The sequence below is a fragment of the Coccinella septempunctata genome, chromosome 9 (assembly GCF_907165205.1).
Source record: "Coccinella septempunctata chromosome 9, icCocSept1.1, whole genome shotgun sequence".
Classification (NCBI taxonomy): domain Eukaryota; kingdom Metazoa; phylum Arthropoda; class Insecta; order Coleoptera; family Coccinellidae; genus Coccinella; species Coccinella septempunctata.
Genome location: NC_058197.1, coordinates 8,428,930 through 8,455,549, shown reverse-complemented (window position 1 = coordinate 8,455,549; position 26,620 = coordinate 8,428,930). Strand labels below are relative to the sequence as shown.

The following is a 26,620-nucleotide window of genomic DNA, read 5'->3' as shown; positions in this document are numbered from 1 at the left end:
TAGGTAATAAGGGCGTCAATAACACACGCAGCGTAGAGTTGGAAGGAAAAGAATCCATAACATCTACCTAAGACAGGCAATAGGATCAGCAATGAACTGATTCACAAGACATAAACATGGCATTATTGAACGGCCATGCAAAGAAAATAAATGAAAACCTTGCATGAGAAAATTGCAAAAATCACAGCAATCCACAAATAAGGAAAATAAGGGAATAAAATCAAGAAAAGAAAAGAATACTGTCGAACAAATTACAAGACGTCCGAAAAAAGAAAATAACTTCGCAACGCGAAAAAAAGAGAAAAACACGATACAGTAAATTTCTTTCGAAATTGAAAATCGACGCAGATTCACAGTGACATTTCAGTTATAAGTTATATAAGATGATTATACAGAGCATTTGCTGCCGACCCGAAGCTATTTCTGTCGGTTTTGTCATTGTTTTATTATGGTAGATTACTCATTTATTTTGCTAGCCGTCTTCAGGATAAGTGGACATTTTTGCAAAAATTTCACAATGACGGACTCAAAAAGTGAGTTTAAACGTGACATCCGAGTAAAATTTCAACTCTGAATAAGCAGAAGGGGATAACGGTAAACGCATTTCTTGGAAGGACTGTAAATACCGAAATGATTTACTGAGAGAACTTGAAGTTTGTTTGCATAATACTTTTCGTGCAGTGTTCGGTTGTAAATTCAACCTCACTGGGTGGTGGAATCTTCCTCAAGGTTGTTTAAATAACGACAAATACAAGATACAAGGATCCAAGGAAACATGTTATTCTGCAACAACAACAAAATATACGTGTAGGATTTATTGGACTATTACCACTTTCTCCCCAACGTTTCGGCAAGATTTTGCTAGCCGTCTCCAGAATCATAAAATTTATTGGGTTATGAAGTTGACATTTTTGCAAAAATTTCACAATGACTGACTCAAAAAGTGAGTTTAAACTTGACATCCGAGTAAAATTCCAACTCTATGTATACTAACAATTTTGAAAAATTCGTTTCCTATATCATTTCATTTTTCATAGTTCAATATTTAGTGATTCTATATTCACTAATTACATAATTTTTGGTTGAAATCTGTCAAGAAATAACTGCTCTCAATGTAGTACATATCTGGCTATTCAAAATTACACCACAATTATTAAACGTTTTTATCTTTCGAATACTCCGAATTCGACTGAAAAAACGTTTCATTTGAAAATTTTCATTTCAGTTTCTCTAATCATTCCACAATTGATCAGTGAAAAATTATGCTGGATAAGAGACTCAGAGATGGCGTACCCTGTAGACAAGAGAAAAAAATTATTCATTCAGGACATTATCTACGAAGTGTGGTCCATTAGCTTTACAAGATGTAAATAGGCTGCTATATAAACAGATCTTGTATAAATGCTACACTATTAGTACAATAAGAATTAATCAAATGAAGCTTAGAATAATTGAACAATGATTTAAGTAGTTTCTTTTTTTTAGTGTTGTAGTGGGGGTTCCATACAATAGAGGCGAAATTCAATTTGCTGAATACATATAGAAGTCATACAGCGTAATGACAGATCTGTAGATGGAAAAAGATAAATAATCTATTATTTCGAAGAGAAATTTTTACGTAGAGGGTCCCACAAAAATTTCACAGTTCACATTATTATAGATTTTTGAAATCTGAAATATTCTTGTAAAAATTGTGAAAACATATTAAAACTTATTATATTTTCGAAAAAAGATCTGTTCGTTTCGAAGGTATTTGAAAAATTTTAGTGTCATCTGGCGAATACTTTTCGAGATGCAAAATGTTTTTGAGATTTTATTTTTATTTTTTAGTGATACGATTTCCACAAATGCTCCATGAGTCTAGCAAAATTGAATTACATCGAAATGTTCACAGGCATGTTTTTTGTTTTTTAAATTAAGATTTGTTAAATTAAGGTTGGAATATTGGAAACACTTCGGAAATTAGGAGTCTCAGAAGTGATTCCAGTTATTAATGTTTATCACTTATTGCATAATTTCTTCAAGAAACGATAAATATAGGTAACTCACTGATAATTTATGGCATTCGGATTTCGGAACTAGCTCTCAACTTTCATCTTTCGAAAAATATTCCATTTCTAAAAATCTGCCTCTTACATTTGAAGGCTTGATTCATCTATAAACTTTTCAGAAGTAAAAACAAGGTGCAAATAAATACATACCTACTTGGTTGCAAAAAAACTAATCGAGTGTTTACATCAAAAACCAACAAACTGACAAATAGAGATTGAGCAAGCGAGCGAAAAGGTTCTCCAAAAAGTTATTGCTGGTGTTTCTCTGTATGATTGCGAGATGTAAGGTGTAGGAAAAACTACCGCTTAAGCATCACTCAAGCTTGTTTCCCAAGAAATATTTTCCTTACTCTTATTATGCCATGGAAATAGTTATTTTCCTAACAAGTGTCGAAAGTGATACTTTTCCGCAAGAGACTGCAGTTGACAGAATGACGCGGAGCGGAGCGGAAAAATATATTTTAGAGAAAGTTTGATTCACTCTGAACAAATGAGGTCTCTTGTAATTTCCTACTCAACGTTTTAGAGAAAAAAAATAATGAATCAATGGATTCGTAGAGGAACAATAAAAAATTTAGCATGACAATTCGCCTATCTTTTATCTATTTTCCTTATTTTTTACACATCACTTAACATTGAGACCGAGAGTGCCTCCTCGTTCGCATAAAATTGCCCCCTTTTTTGTGAACTGTATATTACCAGAGGCTCTGTGACCACCCTCCTTTTTGACAAGGAACCACCATACAAAATTTTCCGCAGCTTTTATTCACATCCTGTACCTATATTCGAAATAGTCCCAATTGATATTTAGAAATATCAAAACCGTGGTACCCCCGAAAACTTTAAACTTTTTCTCTGCTCGAGCTTATCATTAGTAGAAGAATTTTACCCTTTCACAGTCGAGAATTCCTGGAAGTATGACTTCACTTCCAATAGTTGTTAAATACTTTTACCTAGAACTAGCAGGGATGCTTATCTTCAACAGACTTGAACGAATAGTTCGTTTAAAAGGTAACTGTTATAAATGCCTTTCTTTTCTATAAAATTGTTTAGAATAGGTAAAGTCGTAAAAGAAGTGGAAGTAAAGAACAAGCAATATTTACAATATGAGTAGTGATTCACATGTACCGACAGGTAACAAATTTCATTTTACACTCTGTACCTGCGCAGATCTGGATTCCATGCCCGAAACGAATTGCAGCTTGTATAAAGGGTACTGCCAGAAAAAAGAATATTCAAACGAAAACCGGGATTCAGAGAGTTCATACCTTAAATTTTAGTTGTGAAGAATCTTCGCTTACTCTTTTTTTTTCTTTTGACATCCATTCCAAAACTATTTTTTTAAATTAAATTATTTCCCAAGTTCGTTGAACATCATGAAGTACAATTACAGAAACGTTTCAGCTGTTCAATTCGTCAAGAATGTGAAATATCATTGGACCGTCGAAAATGTGGCAGACTTTTTGGAGAAAAGGCTGCCGCATTTGGATTTCAGTGTGGACACTTGGAGTTATCAGAGGAAAACTGCCTTGGAATTATTGGTAGGTGACAAGACCCGTCATAGTTCCAGGGACAAGTTAGTGATGTGCCTTCTTCTGAAGCATGGAGCAAATCCTTTGAAATGTAGGAGCAGGGAAACCATTATGCAGAGGATTTTACGACATAAGGGTAAGTTGTTCATATTTCTGACTCGGATATTAGTTATTTTGCTATGGGTAAGCATCATTTCGCGCACATTTCACTAATCTAAAATAGATTGTTATTGATATATATTTCATTTCAACGGCCATTTTGATGTTTTTTGAACAGTTTAATTGTACAATTCAAAAGTTCAATTCAAAAATCTCGAGCTCATAATTATCAGTTCATAGTAATAGTTGGGGAGCATACAGAAAATTCATTAATCTGACACTAATCAGGGGAGTTTCCCTAATCTGATAGTTTCAAAATAATAAGGCATTTTTTTTAATTATCTCCCTTCCTGTAGCTCTAATCTTTTCTGTATTCTTTATTGAAGCTGTAGTTAATAAAATTCTTTACTACTTTTGACTGCAGCAGTTTTACAACAGTAAAAGGGCGAGTAAGAGGGCGAGGAGCTTAGCCAGAAAATCCAAGGTCGATGTAGAATCACAGTCTAATGTACACTTATCGCCATATATCTCAAAAACGTTCGAAAGTAGAAAAAATTGCTTCGGACAAAATTTATAGAAAATGTTATGCTCTACAACTTTCATGTTGAATGCGATAACAATTTGAATCCCAGGAGAGGAGATAATTCAAAAAAACTGATTCTTGTTACCTTTATGGCCATTTTTTTTTGTTTCGGCTTGCTGAAAATGTCAGATTTTATTTTTTCCATTATTCTTGAATCATTAGCTTGAAATTAGGGCGCTAAAACGTGCCAATATCCTAAACGAAACCACATGGTCGAATCGATAAGTTTTTTCCATTGCTTTGCGATAATTCAGCTAACAAAAGGTCTAGCGTCGTATCAGGATCTATTTCAGTAATTTTTCTTAATTATTTTATTATTTATTTAATTAATTTTTGTTTTCAACTTTGTCATTTTGAAAGTTTTGTATAGGTGATTTTTGGTGAAACGCTTCATTTTGACCAGTTATAACTTCTGTTGAAAAAAGCCTCACCTTAAAATAAGTGAAAAATGATGAAACAAAAAATATTAAAAAGAATTTTATCGGAAAAAATTCTTGTTATCACTATTTTTTTTCAACTTCTCTATCACAATATCATCTTCAGATGGGTGGAAGTAAAAGATGTTGGTGAAAATTATACATTTCTGTTTCTAGTTTAAATATGGATTTTCCTTATGTATCGGCCACATCAATTCAATGTTTTCTCAACATTATTTTGTTACAGATTCTGCCTTGATCATCAACTTTCTTATGTTCGTGAAAGATATAAACAGTTTTCATGGAGGAAGTACTGCCTTACATATCGCCGTTAGTAGAAGATTGAAAGACGTGGTGGAATATATCATCAGTAGGAACGAGTTAAATATTAACATGAGGACGAATGGAAAATGGACATCTTTACACGAAGCTACAAAAGCAGGAAGGCTAGATATCATTAAAACCCTCCTGGACAATGGGGCGGACGTAGAGGCCAGAGATGAAGCTGGGCAAACTCCACTGCATTGGGCTGTCAGATTCCGTTCTTCCATGGATCTAGTCAAGACACTGGTTGAAAGCGGAGCGGATGTTAACTCGAAGGATGAATATGGATGTACACCCCTGCATATCCTCTGTACTAAAGGAGCAGGAGTGAATATGGATATATTTGATCTCCTGCTCCAAAAAATGGACAATCCAAATACAGAGGACTCGAAGGGATCTACACCGATTCATAACCTGATGAGACTCTTACCAGTCAATTCCCTGCCTAGAAATAAGAAGCTCATAGAATTATTTTTGAAATATGGTGGAAGCTTGAACAAGGAAGACGGTTTATTTGGTACCGTGCTTCACGTGGCAGCTTGTTCAAACCATTCTGCGAATTTTTTGATGTTCCTTATGGAAAAGGGAGCCAATGCGTACATTTTGAATGGGGCAAACTTAACGTTCTTGGACTACATTATACGGAGCGATAGGAAGAAAGTGAAAGAAATCGTGAAAAATATGATTGTCCAGGAGTTCAAGGGAAGATCCGATTTGGATCCCCTACTTTTGAATTGCGTGAGGACAGACCGTGAAATCAATGAATATGTGAGGTCGTGTAGAATTGAACTCTGCTTACTTAATGGCCGTCAACTGGGGAACGAAAAACAAGTATCCTTATTCACGGTCTTGTCCTCGGATGAGAGAACCCTGGCAAATATTTTTAGAAATGCTCTTACCAGGAATGAAATGGTCAAATTTCATAGGCGAAAATTTCCTATGTTCAAGAAAAAAATTCCTATTTATGGGCGGAATTTGATTGATAACTATAAACTTGGTTTGAAAAGGATGCAGTCTGAAAATATTTTTCACGATTTCTTAACACGAATCGGTAGAAACGATCTGAGCATTTACTCAGTGGAAGAAATAATACGACTTTGTCCTACTGAGGAAATGATCAAACTGAAACCGATTTGATTCTAACGGTCTGCTCCTATAAAGAGTTTGATCACTGAAAGAGTAGCGAATTTCCAAAAACACAACGCGGACAATTTTGTGCGGAATATTTTATTCAGTATTCATTTGTATATTTTCATTTATCTCATTACCATTTCTTTCAAATCTGACATTTTATAATTCATTTAAATGAATTAATTTATATATAATTTATTTGATATTTATGTTTTAAATACTGGTGAGGTTTAATTTGTGTTGAAACCCTATATTTATTTCTTTTGTTAACTTATTTTTATTCTCTGATATAATATATATTTTGTTATAATCCGTTTTCATTTTCTATTTTATATATAAAGCGTGAGTCTTTGACTTGTACCGTTTAGTATTAAATATCAATACCTACTCAAATGCTTGTACACAAATTTTCACAGAAAATTTCTGAAATCAAAAGAAACCCTTTTTTGCTTCACCATCCTTTACATGTTGTTGAAAATCCATATAAAAATGTAATATTCAGAGTTATATCTCAAACAAACAACGCAAATATAAAGCCGTTTGTAAGAGCCAGAAATTCTCTACAGAATTTTGGCAAGAAAAGAACAGAAAGTTTATTTTTAGAAAATACCTGCAACGGCAAATTTGGGATTATAATTTGAAAAATGAACACTCAGTACCAGTACCTATTGACACACACAACTTAATCATGCAAAATATAACGGAAGACGGACATCACTTTACAAAATCTTAAAATCAATGGGTTATACATAAAAAAGGGTGAACGAACGAAAAATTTTATGTGAACAAATGCATGTCGTTTCAGACAAAATTACTTTCATACAATACAAATCTTTGTGTGTGAAGATTTGTGTTTCTTGACGAAACTTGGATTAGGTAACCATAATGGTTTTTCTGTTCGACAACTGATGTAACATCTTCAACCTTTAGCCAAAGAAGATAACCAACATCAACTCTTTTCAAGCAACTGTATATCATTATATTTGTCATCAAATTAATTTTCACCCATTGCGAAAATAGATATATTTAAAGAATGATCTCTAGTACTTTCTATGCAAATAACTAGATAAGGAATCCCTTCTACCAGTTTGTTTAAACGTAAGTTATGTTAATCACTTATAGTTATGTTAAACATATATATTTTCGACTTAATTTATTTTTTGAAGAAAATACGTAATTAGTGAAACTTTCACGCATAACGGACAACATAGCGCTGATTTCAAACCCAAAAATGTTTTGACAAGTGTCATAACCTCACATTTTCGTATCATACAGTGTGGAATGTGTCAAATTTCCACGTCCAACCGAGTGCTTTTATAAAAGTGAATGAAGTATATATAGTCACTGTACCGAGAAACAAGCTTCAGCGCTCCGTTTCACGGTACATGTACTAATTTGAAAAAACCCCTCATGGTTCTCTACGATAAAATTACCGTTTGCTCTCTGCAGGTTCCAAATTCTGTCGATATTTCCCCTCTTTATCCGTTGGAAGTTTATCTCGAAATTAAAGCTATTTACATGCTCTTCTTTCCGGAATATGTCCTCAGGAAGTCTATAAACGAATTGTGAAAGACCCAACTAAAAAGTACCAAGAAAGAGTCAACAATTTTGTGAAATTGCTGCTTGAACGTGAATATATTGACAAGGCTCAAAGTATGAAAATCAAGATTAGCAACTCCATCCCAATATACAATTCACCCTGGAGAGAGAAGTCAATAATAAAATAACATTTTTGGACGTCGAGGTTAACAGGACTGAGAGTGGCCAATTGATGACTAACTGGTATACCAAAACAGCGTACTCAGGTAAAATATTGAATTACTACTCAAACAATCCGATTAGCCATAAAGTTACTGTGTAAAGGACTGCTGCACAGAATGATAAATTTAACTCACTACTCCTATCACGACTTTAACTTACTTTCAAATCAAGACCATCCTCAGAAAGAACAACTACCCTAGAAATTTCACGAACCAGTAGTATATCTTCTTCTTTCACAGAACAAAGACGCATAAACCTTTCGAAAATATCTTCGGAGATTAGGTATTTCAGATTTCCTTTCATACAGGGTCTCTCACAAAAAATTAACGGAGTGTTCAATGATGCAGTCAAGCTGGCATACTAGAACGTAAAATCTACTAACTTTCTCTTCACAAAATTAAAAGATCTAATACCATCCAGTGATCAATCAAATGTGATACCGTGTTCTTGCGAAAAATCATACGTGGGACAGACTAAACAGTACCTGAGATTGAGAATATCACAGCACAAGACTGATTGAAAAAGTCAAAATTATAATGAGTTGAATTAGACAGCTTTGGCATCACATCATTTCGAGATCGGACATAATTTCAAATTTGAAGAAACAAAAATTTTATATAAGAAAGCTAATTGGTTCAAGCGAAATGTGGGCGAGATGATACAGATTCATTTAACGGATAACATAAATTTAAGCATAAAGTAAGTCAAGTGGTGTGTTCTGTGAATTTAAGAACCGATTGTTTGGGCTTAAGCAGCATCTACAATAACATTTTAGACTTATATTCCAGAAATACGAACCTGAAGAGGAGAATATGAGATTTGTGATTTGTATTTGTTTGTTGGTTCTTTGGATGTGTTCAAGGATGAGTACTCTGTTTCACAATGTTTGTATTTTATTTTTCATTTTGTTTGTTATTTTACTGCTCAAATTTATATGTGGTGTGTAATTTAACCACTCAGTACACGGAGGTAGTGATGTCCGGTTTCAGTGTTTTTATTGATTATCTGTGGATTGGATGCCAGGTGATCATACGTTAGCACCGATTTGTTTGTTTGCATCAGTATTCGCTAGATGACACTCAAAACTTTTCACAAACCTTTAAAACGTTATTTCATCGGGTTTCTTTTTGAAAAAATCAACTTTTTGATGATGCAAAGCAGCTAAGAGAGAGTACAGTACCTGGATGGATGACTGCACACACGAGCTCCTGGTTTACGCCTATGCCTTCAAAATTCTTATTAAGAATATTTTCAAAATCTGATAATGTGAATGGTTACATTTTCATGTACCTAGAAACTAGCTACTTAAAGATTTCTCTTCGAAATAATGGATGATTTAAAATTAATTTGTATTGTTCTTGAAAATACTGATATCGATTACGATATCGTCCTGGGCACAATCATTTCATTTTGAGTTGATTACTTCATTATTTCAAAGGTTCATAATGGGAAATAATCATATCAATACAATCAGTGTATACTTCGGTACCTAGATAAGTTGGGTAGATAAAATTTAATGTCGGTTGGTCACGAATAGCACGATATTTAGTCGAATTCGATAATAAGACACCAAGGTGCCTCTATACCAGTTTTTCAATTTTTAACTTGAGTTATTGCTTGCTTTCCCCAAAGAGTACTTTTCGAGATTCATTCCATGAAATTATCAATCTTTCATATTTTCTCAATTACTGGAGCCCAATTTCATTGAAATACGAGAGGACATGTCCGTTATTGGTATAAATTATTAGTAACAGCCACACCCCGTATGCGTAAGAAAATCATCATAGCATGTGTTCATGGCACAGTGTTGAAAGAAGAATGGAAAATAAGAATCATGTTCATTCCGAAGAAATCATAATTTTATTTTCTACAAAAATAACGTTGGAGCGAATCCATACATACAAAGATTGAAAAAAACAGAAAATCAAAAACTAGGATAATTTTCTTTATCCGCTTCTAATTATTTTTTCAGCTAGGGTAAGATCATTTCCCCGCTCTTCTGATTTATTCTCGGTAAGAATAATAATACAACAATGCAGTTTGTACGCGCGTATTGATTCGTTTAGCAAATAATTAACTCTAGGTTTATAATTGAAAAATTGAAAGAATTTTGGGATGTCGAACCTAAAGTATAGGTATTATTTAATACATTTAACAATACGTATACACTGCTTTTTTTACCATTATCATCAAGAACACATCGGAATAGTTGACAGATTATCATATCCTTGTTCTAGTTGAAAAAAAATTGAGATATTCAACCCTAGAAATGTAGATTTGCTCCAACATTGTTTTTGTTTGAAATGAAGCTTTGTTTGCTACAAAATGAGCAACTTTCCTCCTCCTTAATCTTTTTTTGAATAGACTCAATGCCATGATCAATTTACGCATACAAGGCATTTGAAAATTTTGTACTTATTGATTAGAAAATTTGTCCAAAATACGGTCATATATGCCCTCTCGTTTTACAATAAGGTTGGAATCTAGAAATAAGAAGAATGAGAAATATTGTTGATGATTTAAGCTGGAAAAGTACCATTTGAAGGAAAAAGTGTTTCTTTTGATTTCAAGAACCTTCTGTAAAAATATTTTTACGAGTCAAACACTCATCCTCTGTATATATAAAATCTTTGAGTATTAACCCCCAATACTCAAACGTAAAATGAAAGGTATAAACGTATCATAACGAAATATATATTATATTAGAGTATAAATAAGTTAACAAATGAAATAATAAGTAAACCTCTCTAGTACTTAACATAAATATGTATTAAATATTAAATTAATAGTAATATAAAAATTAATTAATTTATATCAATTATAAGCTGTCATATTTGAAACAAATAGATATGATATAAATGATGATAGTTAACAAATTAAATAAAAAGTAAACCTCTCTAGTACTTAACATAAATATATATTAAATATTGAATTAATAGTAATATTATAAATCAATTAATTTATATCAATTATGAGCTGGCAGATTTGAAACAAATAGATATGATATAAATGATAATATACAAATGAATACTATAATTCTTACTTTTGAAAGCTTGATTCATGTATAAACTTTTCAGAAGTAAAAACAAGGTGCAAATAAATACATACCTACTCGGTTGCAAAAAAACTAATCCAGTGTTTCTATCAAAAACCAACAAACTGACAAATAGAGATTGAGCAAGCGAAAAGGTTCTCCAAAAAGTTTTTCCTGGTGTTTTTCTGTATGATTGCGAGATGTAAGGTGTAGGAAAAGCTACCGCTTAAGCATCTCTCAAGCTTGTCTCCCAAGAAATATTTTCCTTACTCTTATTATGCCATGGAAATAGTTATTTTCCTAACAAGTGTCGAAAGTGATACTTTTCCGCAAGAGACTGCAGTTGACAGAATGACGCGGAGGGGAGCGGAAAAATATATTTTAGAGAAAGTTTGATTCACTCTGAACAAATGAGGTCTCTTGTAATTTCCTACTCAACGTTTTAGGGAAAAAAAATAATGAATCAATGGATTCGTAGAGGAACAATAAAAAATTTAGCATGACAATTCGCCTATCTTTTATCTATTTTCCTTATTTTTTACAATCATGGGGGAACATCACTTAACATTGAGACCGGGAGTGCCTTCTCGGTCGCATAAAATTGCCCCCTTTTTTGTGAACTGTATATTACCAGAGGCTCTGAGACCACCCTCCTTTTTGACAAGAAACCACCATACAAAATTTTCCGCAGCTTTTATTCACATCCTGTACCTATATTCGAAATAGTCCCAATTGATATTTAGAATATCAAACGGTAATAAAAAAAACCGTGGTACCCCCGAAAACTTTAAACTTTTTCTCTGCTCGAGCTTATCATTAGTAGAAGAATTTTACCCTTTCACAGTCGAGAATTCCTGGAAGTATGACTTCACTTCCAATAGTTGTTAAATACTTTTACCTAGAACTAGCAGGGATGCTTATCTTCAACAGAGTTGAACGAATAGTTCGTATAAAAGGTACCTATTATAAATGCCTTTCTTTTCTATAGAATTGTTTAGAATAGGTATAGTCGTAAAAGAAGTGGAAGTAAAGAACAAGCAATATTTACAATATGAGTAGTGATTCACATGTACCGACAGGTAACAAATTTCATTTTACACTCTGTACCTGCGCAGATCTGGATTCCATGCCCGAAACGAATTGCAGCTTGTATAAAGGGTACTGCCAGAAAAAAGAATATTCAAACGAAAACCGGTATTCAGAGTGTTCATACCTTAAATTTTAGTTGTGTAGAATCTTCGCTTACTCTTTTTTTCTTTTGAGATCCATTCCAAAACTATTTTTTTAAATTAAATTATTTCCCAAGTTCGTTGAACATCATGAAGTACAATTACAGAAACGTTTCAGCTGTTCAATTCGTCAAGAATGTGAAATATCATTGGACCGTCGAAAATGTGGCAGACTTTTTGGAGAATAGGCTGCCGCATTTGGATTTCAGTGTGGACACTTGGAGTTATCAGAGGAAAACTGCCTTAGAATTATTGGTAGGTGACAAGACCCGTCATAGTTCCAGGGACAAGTTAGTGATGTGCCTTCTTCTGAAGCATGGAGCAAATCCTTTGAAATGTAGGAGCAGGGAAACCATTATGCAGAGGATTTTACGACATAAGGGTAAGTTGTTCATATTTCTGACTCGGATATTAGTTATTTTGCTATGGGTAAGCATCATTTCGCACAATTCACTAATTTAAAATAAGATTGTTATTGATATATATTTCATTTCAACGGCCATTTTGATGTTTTTTGAACAATTTAATTGTTCAATTCAAAAATCTCGAGCTCATAATTATCAGTTCATAGTAATAGTTGGGGAGCATACAGAAAATTCATTAATCTGACACTAATCAGGGGTGTTTCCCTAATCTGATTTTTTTCAAAATAATAAGGCATTTATTTAAATTATTTCCCTTCCTGTAGCTCTAATCGTTTCTGTATTCTTTATTGAAGCTGTAGATAATAAAATTCTTTACAACTTTTGACTGCAGCAGTTTCACAACAGTTTCCGAGTAAGAGGGCGATAAGGGCGAGGAGCTTAGCCAGAAATACGAAAATCCAAGGTCGATGTAGAATCACAGTCTAATGTACACTTATCGCCATATATCTCAAAAACGTTCGAAAGTAGAAAAAATTGCTTCGGACAAAATTTATAGAAAATGTTATGCTCTACAACTTTCATGTTGAATGCGATAACAATTTGAATCCCAGGAGAGGAGATAATTCAAAAAAACTGATTCTTGTTACCTTTATGGCCATTTTTTTTTTGTTTCGGCTTGCTGAAACTGTCAGATTTTATTTTTTCCATTATTCTTGAATCATTAGCTTGAAATTAGGGCGCTAAAACGTGCCAATATCCTAAACGAAACCACATGGTGGAATCGATAAGTTTTTTCCATTGCTTTGCGATAATTCAGCTAACAAAAGGTCTAGGGTCGTATCAGGATCTATTTCAGTAATTTTTCTTAATTATTTTATTATTTATTTAATTAATTTTTGTTTTCAACTTTGTCATTTTGAAAGTTTTGTATAGGTGATTTTTGGTGAAACGCTTCATTTTGACCAGTTATAACTTCTGTTGAAAAAAGCCTCACCTTAAAATAAGTGAAAAATGATGAAACAAAAAATATTGAAAAAAATTTTATCGGAAAAAAATTCTTGTTATCACTTTTTTTTTTCAACTTCTCTATCACAATATCATCTTCAGATGGGTGGAAGTAAAAGATGTTGGTGAAAATTATACATTTCTGTTTCTAGTTTAAATATGGATTTTCCTTATGTATCGGCCACATCAATTCAATGTTTTCTCAACATTATTTTGTTACAGATTCTGCCTTGATCATCAACTTTCTTATGTTCGTGAAAGATATAAACAGTTTTCATGGAGGAAGTACTGCCTTACATATCGCCGTTAGTAGAAGATTGAAAGACGTGGTGGAATATATCATCAGTAGGAACGAGTTAAATATTAACATGAGGACGAATGGAAAATGGACAGCTTTACACGAAGCTACAAAAGCAGGAAGGCTAGATATCATTAAAACCCTCCTGGACAATGGGGCGGACGTAGAGGCCAGAGATGAAGCTGGGCAAACTCCACTGCATTGGGCTGTCAGATTCCATTCTTCCATGGATCTAGTCAAGACACTGGTTGAAAGCGGAGCGGATGTTAACTCGAAGGATGAATATGGATGTACACCCCTGCATATCCTCTGTACTAAAGGAGCAGGAGTGAATATGGATATATTTGATCTCCTGCTCCAAAAAATGGACAATCCAAACACAGAGGACTCAAAGGGATCTACACCAATGCATAACCTGATGAGACTCTTACCAGTCAATTCCCTGCCTAGAAATAAGAAGCTCGTAGAATTATTTTTGAAATATGGTGGAAGCTTGAACAAGGAAGACGGTTTATTTGGTACCGTGCTTCACGTGGCAGCTTGTTCAAACCATTCTGCGAATTTTTTGATGTTCCTTATGGAAAAGGGAGCCTATGCGTGCATTTTGAATGGGGCAAACTTAACGTTCTTGGACTATATTATACGGAGCGATAGGAAGAAAGTGAAAGAAATCGTGAAAAATATGATTGTCCACGAGTTCAAGGGAAGATTCGATTTGGATCCCCTACTTTTGAATTGCGTGAGGACAGACCGTGAAATCAATGAATATGTGAGGTCGTGTAGGATTGAACTCTGCTTACTTACTGGCCGTCAACTGGGGAACGAAAAACAAGTATCCTTATTCACGGTCTTGTCCTCGGATGAGAGAACCCTGGCAAATATTTTCAGAAATGCTCTTACCAGGAATGAAATGGTCAAATTTCATAGGCGAAAATTTCCTATGTTCAAGAAAAAAATTCCTATTTATGGGCGGAATTTGATTGATAACTATAAACTTGGTTTGAAAAGAATGCAGTCTGAAAATATTTTTCACGATTTCTTAACACGAATCGGTGGAAATGATCTGAGCATTTACTCAGTGGAAGAAATAATAAGACTTTGTCCTACTGAGGAAATGATCAAACTGGAACCGATTTGATTCCAACGGTCTGCTCCTATAAAGAGTTTGATCACTGAAGGAGTAGCGAATTTCCAAAATCACAACGCGGACAATTTTGTGCGGAATATTTTATTCAGTATTCATTTGTATATTTTCATTTATCTCATTACCATTTCTTTCAAATCTGACATTTTATAATTCATTTAAATGAATTAATTTATATATTATTTATTTGATATTTATGTTTAAAATACTGGTGAGGTTCAATTTGTGTTGAAACCCTATTTATTTCTTTTTTTAACTTATTTTTATTCTCTGATATAATATATATTTTGTTATGATCCGTTTTCATTTTCTATTTTATATATAAAGCGTAAGTCTTTGACTTGTACCGTTAAGAATTAAATATCAATACTCAAATGCTTGTACACAAATTTTTACAGAAAATTTCTGAAATCAAAAGAAACCCTTTTTTCCTTTACCATCCTTTACATGTTGTTGAAAATCCATATAAAAATGTAATATTCAGAGTTATATCTCAAACAAACAACGCAAATATAAAGCCGTTTGTAAGAGCCAGAAATTATCTACAGAATTTTGAAAAAGAAAAGAACAGAATGTTTATTTTTAGAAAATACCTGCAACGGCAAATTTGGGATTATAATTTGAAAAATGAACACTCAGTACCAGTACCTATTGACACACACAACTTAATCATGCAAAATATAACGGAAGACGGACATCACTTTACAAAATCTTAAAATCAATGGGTTATACATAAAAAAGGGTGAACGAACGAAAAATTTTATGCGAACAAATGCATGTCGTTTCAGACAAAATTACTTTCATACAATATAAATCTTTGTGTGTGAAGATTTGTGTTTCTTGACGAAACTTGGATTAACCAAAATGGTTTTTCTGTTCGACAACTGATGTAACGTCTTCAAACTTTAGCCAAAGAAGATAACCAACATTAACTCTTTTCAAGCAACTGTATATTATTATATTTGTCATCAAATTAATTTTCACCCATTGCGAAAATAGATATATTTAAAGAATGATCTCTAGTACTTTCTATGCAAATAACTAGATAAGGAATCCCTTCTACCAGTTTGTTTAAACGTAAGTTATGTTAATCACTTATAGTTATGTTGAACATATATATTTTCGACTTAATTTATTTTTTGAAGAAAATACGTAATTAGTGAAACTTTTACGTATAACGGACAAGATAGCGCTGATTTCAAACCAAAAAATGTTTTGACAAGTGTCATAACCTCACATTTTCGTATCATACAGTGTGGAATGTGTCAAATTTCCACGTCCAACCGAGTGCTTTTATAAAAGTGAATGGAGTATATATAGTCACTGTACCGAGAAACAAGCTTCAGCGCTCCGTTTCACGTTACATGTACTAATTTGAAAAAACAATTGTAAATGATTCTATAGCGCACATTTCAAGTTTTCTATTAGTAATCCAATTGACAACCTACAAGTTGACAGTTAAAAGGCGGAAGGAGATAATGAAGGACCTTCTTCCGAAAGTGAGGGAAAACTGGAACAGAATGACGGGACATATAAGAGGAGTCGAGAAGTTCACCATGCTGGAGCTGGAGGATGCCATCAAATCTTTGAAATCGGGCAAAGCCCCCGGTCCCGATGGCTTAACAGTTGAAGAATTTAAGGTAGCGTTTCAGATTGTGCCTGACGACTTACTCGGTATGTATAACAGTTCCAAGGGCGTGGAAGAGAGCATGAGGTGTACTGATCCCCAAAAAAGATAAAGATTTGAGTTCATTTAGACCTATCTGTCTTCTGAATGAGACCAGCAAGATATACGAAAGAATGATGATAAATATAGATTGAATGAGGAACTAGAGCATGGCGGATGGATCTCTAAATCCCAACATGGATTTAGAAAAGGTAGATCAACCACAATGGCAATTCTTGAGTTGGTGGATATTGTAAAGGAGTGCAAGAAGAGGTGGTGCGCGATGATCGCGAGTTGATTACTGTACTTTATTCATTACAAAGCTTCATAATGGGAAATGTAACGGGTTTAATTTGCAAAAGGGTTCAATCTCGAGCGCCAGCTATTCTTTCAATAGGGAGGAATAGCAAACCTACCCAAGTACCTACACCTACTAGTCGGAGACAGAGTTCGGGGTTATCTAGGGCGGTAGCGATAACAACTACTTTTAAACCGAATTTATTATAATAATCCAAATTACAGTGAACCATACAATGATATCCAAGTCAAGAAATATATATAGCTGATGACCCAGTTCAAAATGAGGAAAATAAAAATACAATAATCAATCTGTCCCGGTGATCAGAAATTCATACTCAACACAGTGAAATTAATGAATTGAACAATATTCAAATTAATCATATTCAGTCAAAATATCAGGTATTAAAGAAAGAAATCAATATAGCGGTCACTTTGATTCCTTCTGAGACAATTTACAGTAACCGGTTGTCTCAGAAAGATCCAAATCCCTGTAATCGGTTAATTTAGCGATGGGTTTGATCCCGAGCACTTTCAGTGATTTTCAGTGTACAGGCAAATCAGAATTGAAACTATTCAAAAAACGGTACGGAGTTGATGCAGCTGAAACACAATGCAAGAATTTACAGGATAACGGGGTAGTTTATCGTGGAACCTTGGGTGTACACGCCAAGCATTACCAGCGGAACGACTTCGAGACTTCCGTCGGTTGGTCTTGGTTCACCAGACAGCCAGGAGACAGAAGTCTGCGGTAAACAGGGAGATTAACGATAAGGATTAACGCAATTGAACAAATAAAAGAATGCAACTTTGAATCACGAAGTATGTGGTATCAAGAAAAGACTTACGGTTTGTTCCGGTACGGTCACACCACCACTTAGAGAAAAGAAAAGAAAACAGATCGTAGGATCTCTGAATTTAGAAAAATTAAAAGTGAAATCAAATGCCGAATGAAGGGTGAATGAATTGCCGAATGATGAAAAACTGTCGCACAATCGATCATGAATTAAGAATAATGAATCAAGAATAAAGAATCAAGAATAAAAAATGAATAACTCCCAATAAAGAATCACTGCCGAATACTGAATAATGAATAACGTTCGTCTGGTGGTGCGGCCCTATTTATCAACTTTCCAACATGTGAACGGTCATGTGATCAAATTGCATCCAAAAATTCGGTATTCTCGAATATTCTCCCCAGCAGAAATATTCTCGGGGGCGGTTATCTCTTTATCGGTAGAAGAAACTGTTGTTATCTGCAATCTACGTTGTTTTATGCTGAATCTATCAAATCAACGGACGGAAAACAACGCCGAATGCAGAAAGACACTTTTTCTTTGTTTTGGCGGAATTACGGCGGATTACTGATGGAAATTTCAATTTTACGGAATTTGAATTTATTAACCAGGATTCTGAAAAATATTTCTAAAATGAAACGGAATATCTATTAAAACTGAAATCTCCATCAGACGGTGTTGCATTGCTTCAACTGGAAAATTCAGGGAAACGGACATTTAGAACGAGGCTTGATTTTTATATAAAACACTCAAGTATCGTTACAGAAATAATCATATCAACCCGATCAATATATATGTTGAGATAAATTCACCATTCACCAGAGTAAAGCAAAACCAAATCCCTTACTCATTCAGAATTCTCGCCAACAATAAATATGTCAAATGCGATTGGTTTATAAGTCGACAATATTAGTGCTGGCGGTCAAAGTGTTGAATGACATTCCCCAGCAGTTTTGGACTGTAAAAACCATATTATGGTTTTTTTGGAACCTATATACTGTAGATAAGCATCTTTTAGGAATAAGATATTTCTCTCGGCTTTAGTTAGTTCTAATTTGATATTCATCTAGAGTATAGATCGACCTCCGTTAAATCGATTGAATCAATATACAGATTGTTTCACAAAGTGCGTTTCATTGAAGAAGAATTTATCCTAAACCAACCTAATTTCCAACAGGTTATGGGCCCAGCTTGCTCTGTCAAAAATAAATTCGCCGCTGTTAATTGCGAATATACATTTCGTTCATGAAGATAATCAGTGAAATAATAAGTTTCCTTCTACTATTGAGAAAGAAAGATTTGGTAGTGTGTGAAGTGAAGTCATCAGATAACTACACACGTATATACGTACTCGCATACTGTGTACTTATTCATATAAAACTGGGTGTTCTCATATTAATAATAAATTGATTATTATGTATTTTTAAAATGTTATATGTGGCCCCTTCTATGCCTTTCTAGGCGGAAGGAGTTCCTATAGTTCATGAGTATCGAAAAGTATGAATCATAAGATAAAGGCATAAAAACAGGAGTCCGCCAAGGTTCAATGTTGGGATTTGTCGAAAACTCCAAACACAAAACTTGCTAAGTAGGACCTGTGCAAACACCACAATAATAGCCAATTTAAGCAATTTAACAAGTATATAGTATGATCTACTTTGGTAGGTTATGTGCTACCTGCTAGATAGATGGATTGAATTCAAGTTAATCAAGTTGTACTATTTTATTATGGAAAAACTTTAAATAAATCTACTAGTAGTATACACATTAAAAGCATTCCAATCTCACGGAAGAAGAGCACCAAGTACTTACGAGTAATATTCGAGGAGAAACTCAATTTCAACGCACATATCAGACAAATAAACATATTAACGCTAGAAGAATGAGAAGCTATCTCTATTCATTACTGAACAGGAACAACAAAGTCATAATAAATAATAACACCGGAAATGGACCAGTGGAAATCTAAATTGAGAAGTGAACTGCATAGAACGTGACGTCATCGATTGAGAGAATAGTAGGCAGAAACAGGTTGTCTGTGGTAATAGGCTCATTTGCCGTCATGAGTACAGCCAAAATGCAATTAATATAAGCTCTGCATTTCATCTTGGTTGTCATCATCGATTTGAGCCAGGTGGTATTGATGACGTCAAATAAGCCAGAAACTGATCTACCTACTTCTCTTTCGATCGATGACGGCATGTTCCATGCAGTTCACTTCTCCATTTAGATTTCAACTAGTCCATTTCCAGTGTTGAATTGAGAATATACAAGACAGTAGGTAATAAGGGCGACAAAAACACACGCAGCGTAGAGTTGGAAGGAAAAGAATCCATAACATCTACCTAAGACAGGCAATAGGATCAGCAATGAACTGATTCACAAGTCATAAACATGGCATTATTGAACGGCCATGCAAAGAAAATAAATGAAAACCTTGGATGAGAAAATTGAAAAAATCACAGCAATCCACAAATAAGGAAAATAATGGAATAAAATCAAGAAAAGAAAAGAATACTGTCGAACAATTTACAAGGCGGCCGAAAAAAGAAAATAACTTCGCAACGCGAAAAAAAGAGAAAAACATGATACAGTAAATTGCTTTCGAAATTGACAATCGACGCAGATTCACAGTGACATTTCAGTTATAAATTATATAAGATGATTATACAGAGCATTTGCTGCCGACCCTAAGCTATTTCTGTCGGTTTTGTCATTGTTTTATTATGGTAGATTACTCATTTATTTTGCTAGCCGTCTTCAGGATAAGTGGACATTTTTGCAAAAATTTCACAATGACGGTCTCAAAAAGTGAGTTTAAACGTGACATCCGAGTAAAATTTCAGCTCTGAATAAGCAGAAGGGGATAACGGTAAACGCATTTCTTGGAAGGACTGTAAATACCAAAATGATTTACTGAGAGAACTTGAAGCTTTGTTTGCATAATACTTTTCGTGCAGTGTTCGATTGTAAATTCAACCTCACTGGGTGGAATCTTCCTCAAGGTTGTTTAAATAACGACAAATACAAGATACAAGGATCCAAGAAAACATGTTATTCTGCAACAACAACAAAATATACGTGTAGGATTTATTGGGCTATTACCACTTTCTCCCCAACGTTTCGGCAAGATTTTGCTAGTCGTCTTCAGAATCATAAAATTTATTGGGTTATGAAGTTGACATTTTGCAAAAATTTCACAATGACGGACTCAAAAAGTGAGTTTAAACGTGACATCCGAGTAAAATTTCAACTCTATGTATACTAACAATTTTGAAAAATTCGTTTCGTATATCATTTCATTTTTCATAGTTCAATATTTAGTGATTCTATATTCACTTATTACATAATTTTTGTTGAAATCTGTCAAGAAATAACTGCTCTCAATGTAATATATATCTGGCTGTTCAAAATTACACCACAATTATCAAACGTTTTTATCTTTCGAATACTCCGAATTCGACTGAAAAAACGTTTCATTTGGAAATTTTCATTTCAGTTTCTCTAATCATTCCACAATTGATCAGTGAAAAATTATGCTGGATAAGAGACTCAGAGATTGCGTACCCTGTAGACAAGAGAAAAAAATTATTATATATAGGCTGCTATATAAACAGATCTTGTATAAATGCTACACTATTAGTACAATAAGAATGAATCAAATGAAGCTTAAAATATTTGAGCAATGATTTCAGTAGTTTCTTTTTTTTAGTGTTGTAGTGGGGGTTCCATACAATAGAGGCGAAATTCAATTTGCTGAATACATATAGAAGTCATACAGAGTAATGAGAGATCTTTAGATGGAAAACGATAAATAATCTATTATTTCGAAGAGAAATTTTTACGTAGAGGGTCCCACAAAAATTTCACAGTTCACATTATTATAGATTTTTGAAATCTGAAATATTCTTGTAAAAATTGTGAAAACATATTAAAACTTATTATATTTTCGAAAAAAGATCTGTTTGTTTCGAAGGTTTTTGAAAAATTTTAGTGTCATCTGGCGAATACTTTTCGAGATGCAAAATGTTTTTGAGATTTTATTTTTATTTTTTAGTGATACGATTTCCACAAATGCTCCATGAGTCTAGCAAAATTGAATTACATCGGAATGTTTACAGGCATGTTTTTTGTTTTTAAATCAAGATTTGTTAAATTAAGGTTGGAATATTGGAAACACTTCGGAAATTAGGAGTCTCAGAAGTGATTCCAGTTATTAATGTATATCACAGGTGTCTATTGCATAATTTCTTCAAGAAACGATAAATATAGGTAACTCACTGATAATTTATGGCATTCGGATTTGGGAATTAGCTCTCAACTTTCATCTTTCGAAAAATATTCCAGTTCTAAAAATCTGCCTCTTACATTTGAAAGCTTGATTCATCTATAAACTTTCAAGAAGTAAAAACAAGGTGAAAATAAATACATACCTACTTGGTTGCAAAAAAACTAATCGAGTGTTTCTATCAAAAACCAACAAACTGACAAATAGAGATTGAGCAAGCGAAAAGGTTCTCCAAAAAGTTTTTGCTGGTGTTTCTCTGTATGATTGCGAGATGTAAGGTGTAGGAAAAGATACCGCTTAAGCATCTCTCAATAATAATAAAAAGTAATAAAAAAAACCGTGGTACCCCCGAAAACTTTAAACTTTTTCTCTGCTCGAGCTTATCATTAGTAGAAGAATTTTACCCTTTCACAGTCGAGAATTCCTGGAAGTATGACTTCACTTCCAATAGTTGTTAAATACTTTTACCTAGAACTAGCAAGGATGCTTATCTTCAACAGAGTTGAACGAATAGTTCGTATAAAAGGTACCTTATAAATGCCTTTCTTTTCTATAGAATTGTTTAGAATAGGTATAGTCGTAAAAGAAGTGGAAGTAAAGAACAAGCAATATTTACAATATGAGTAGTGATTCACATGTACCGACAGGTAACAAATTTCATTTTACACTCTGTACCTGCGCAGATCTGGATTCTATGCCCGAAACGAATTGCAGCTTGTATAAAGGGTACTGCCAGAAAAAAGAATATTCAAACGAAAACCGGGATTCAGAGAGTTCATACCTTAAATTTTAGTTGTGAAGAATCTTCGCTTATTCTTTTTTTCTTTTGAGATCCATTCCAAAACTATTTTTTTAAATTAAATTATTTCCCAAGTTCGTTGAACATCATGAAGTACAATTACAGAAACGTTTCAGCTGTTCAATTCGTCAAGAATGTGAAATATCATTGGACCGTCGAAAATGTGGCAGACTTTTTGGAGAATAGGCTGCCGCATTTGGATTTCAGTGTGGACACTTGGAGTTATCAGAGGAAAACTGCCTTAGAATTATTGGTAGGTGACAAGACCCGTCATAGTTCCAGGGACAAGTTAGTGATGTGCCTTCTTCTGAAGCATGGAGCAAATCCTTTGAAATGTAGGAGCAGGGAAACCATTATGCAGAGGATTTTACGACATAAGGGTAAGTTGTTCATATTTCTGACTCGGATATTACTTATTTTGCTATGGGTAAGCATCATTTCATTTCAACGGCCATTTTGATGTTTTTTGAAAAATTTAATCGTTCAATTCAAAAGTTCAATTCAAAAATCTCGAGCTCATAATTATCAGTTCATAGTAATAGTTGGGGAGCATACAGAAAATTCATTAATCTGACATTAATCAGGGGAGTTTCCCTAATCTGATAGTTTCAAAATAATAAGGCATTTATTTAAATTATTTCCCTTCCTGTAGCTCTAATCGTTTCTGTATTCTTTATTGAAGCTGTAGATAATAAAATTCTTTACAACTTTTGACTGTAGCCGTTTTACAACCGTTTCCGAGTAAGAGGGCGATAAGGGCGAGGAGCTTAGCCAGAAATACGAAAATCCAAGGTCGATGTAGAATCACAGTCTAATGTACACTTATCGCCATATATCTCAAAAACGTTCGAAAGTAGAAAAAATTGCTTCGGACAAAATTTATAGAAAATGTTATGCTCTACAACTTTCATGTTAAATGCGATAACAATTTGAATCCCAGGAGAGGAGATAATTCAAAAAAACTGATTTTTCTGACCTTTATGGCCATTTTTTTTGTTTCGGCTTGCTGAAACTGTCAGATTTTATTTGTTCCATTATTCTTGAATCATTAGCTTGAAATTATGGCGCTAAAACGTGCCAATATCCTAAACGAAACCACATGGTCGAATCGATAAGTTTTTTCCATTGCTTTGCGATAATTCAGCTAACAAAAGGTCTAGCGTCGTATCAGGATCTATTTCAGTAATTTATTTAAATTATTTTATTATTTATTTAATTAATTTTTGTTTTCAACTTTGTCATTTTGAAAGTTCTGTATAGGAGATTTTTGGTGAAACGCTTCATTTTGACCAGTTATACCTTCTGTTGAAAAAAGCCTCACCTTTAAATACACCCTTATAATTTATATTATAAACTCTTGCCTATTTTGAAAAATAAGTGAAAAATGATGAAACAAAAAATATTAAAAAAAATTTTATCGGAAAAAAATTCTTGTTATCACTATTTTTTTTCAACTTCTCAATCACAATATCATCTTCAGATGGGTGACAGTAAAAGATGTTGGTGAAAATTATACATTTCTGTTTCTAGTTCAAATATGGATTTTCCTTACGTATCGGCCACATCAATTCAATGTTTTCTCAACATTATTTTGTTACAGATTCTGCCTTGATCATCAACTTTCTTATGTTCGTGAAAGATATAAACAGTTTTCATGGAGGAAGTACTGCCTTACATATCGCCGTTAGTAGAAGATTGAAAGACGTGGTGGAATATATCATCAGTAGGAACGAGTTAAATATTAACATGAGGACGAATGGAAAATGGACAGCTTTACACGAAGCTACAAAAGTAGGAAGGCTAGATATCATTAAAACCCTCCTGGACAATGGGGCGGACGTAGAGGCCAGAGATGAAGCTGGGCAAACTCCACTGCATTGGGCTGTCAGATTCCATTCTTCCATGGATCTAGTCAAGACACTGGTTGAAAGCGGAGCGGATGTTAACTCGAAGGATGAATATGGATGTACACCCCTGCATATCCTCTGTACTAAAGGAGCAGGAGTGAATATGGATATATTTGATCTCCTGCTCCAAAAAATGGATAATCCAAATACAGAGGACTCAAAGGGATCTACACCGATTCATATCCTGATGAGACTCTTACCAGTCAATTCCCTGCCTAGAAATAAGAAGCTCGTAGAATTATTTTTGAAATATGGTGGAAGCTTGAACAAGGAAGACGGTATATTTGGTACCGTGCTCCACGTGGCAGCTTGTTCAAACCATTCTGCGAATTTTTTAATGTTCCTTATGGAAAAGGGAGCCTATGCGTGCATTTTGAATGGGGCAAACTTAACGTTCTTGGACTACATTATACGGAGCGATAGGAAGAAAGTGAAAGAAATCGTGAAAAATATGATTGTCCAGGAGTTCAAGGGAAGATTCGATTTGGATCCCCTACTTTTGAATTGCGTGAGGACAGACCGTGAAATCAATCAATATGTGAGGTCGTGTAAGATTGAACTCTGCTTACTTACTGGCCGTCAACTGGGGAACGAAAAACAAGTATCCTTATTCACGGTCTTGTCCTCGGATGAGAGAACCCTGGCAAATATTTTCAGAAATGCTCTTACCAGGAATGAAATGGTCAAATTTCATAGGCGAAAATTTCCTATGTTCAAGAAAAAAATTCCTATTTATGGGCGGAATTTGATTGATAACTATAAACTTGGTTTGAAAAGAATGCAGTCTGAAAATATTTTTCACGATTTCTTAACACGAATCGGTGGAAACGATCTGAGCATTTACTCAGTGGAAGAAATAGTAAGACTTTGTCCTACTGAGGAAATGATCAAACTGAAACCGATTTGATTCCAACGGTCTGCTCCTATAAAGAGTTTGATCACTGAAAGAGTAGCGAATTTCCAAAATCACAACGCGGACAATTTTGTGCGGAATATTTTATTCAGTATTCATTTGTATATTTTCATTTATCTCATTACCATTTCTTTCAAATCTGACATTTTATAATTCATTTAAATCAATTAATTTATATATTATTTATTTGATATTTATGTTTTAAATACTGGTGAGGTTTAATTTGTGTTGAAACCCTATTTATTTCTTTTGTTAACTTATTTTTATTCTCTGATATAATATATATTTTGTTATGATCCGTTTTCATTTTCTATTTTATATATAAAGCGTAAGTCTTCGACTTGTACCGTTAAGTATTGAATATCAATACTCAAATGCTTGTACACAAATTTTCACAGAAAATTTCTGAAATCAAAAGAAACCCTTTTTTCCTTTACCATCCTTTACATGTTGTTGAAAATCCATATAAAAATGTAATATTCAGAGTTATATCTCAAACAAACAACGCAAATATAAAGCCGTTTGTAAGAGCCAGAAATTCTCTACAGAATTTTGGCAAGAAAAGAACAGAAAGTTTATTTTTAGAAAATACCTGCAACGGCAAATTTGGGATTATAATTTGAAAAATGAACACTCAGTACCAGTACCTATTGACACACACAACTTAATCATGCAAAATATAACGGGAGACGGACATCACTATACAAAATCTTAAAATCAATGGGTTATACATAAATAAGGGTGAACGAACGAAAAATTTTATGTGAACAAATGCATGTCGTTTCAGACAAAATTACCCTCATACAATATAAATCTTTGTGTGTGAAGATTTATGTTTCTTGACGAAACTTGGATTAACCAAAATGGTTTTTCTGTTCGACAACTGATGTAACGTCTTCAACCTTTAGCCAAAGAAGATAACCAACATTAACTCTTTTCAAGCAACTGTATATTATTATATTTGTCATCAAATTAATTTTC

General features: G+C 33.7%; 1 protein-coding gene across 1 annotated transcript; it reads left to right on the top strand.

Moving 5' to 3' along the window:
* Positions 1–3,427: 3,427 nt before the first annotated feature.
* On the top strand, positions 3,428–25,974 carry LOC123321090. The gene is made up of 8 exons (XM_044908593.1): positions 3,428–3,719; positions 4,929–5,773; positions 7,586–7,701; positions 12,238–12,542; positions 13,753–14,880; positions 16,401–16,686; positions 22,895–23,199; positions 24,420–25,974. The coding sequence occupies exons 1-8, from the start codon at positions 3,428–3,430 to the stop codon at positions 25,631–25,633; spliced, it is 4,491 nt and encodes a 1,496-aa protein (XP_044764528.1). The 3' UTR covers positions 25,634–25,974.
* Positions 25,975–26,620: the final 646 nt, after the last annotated feature.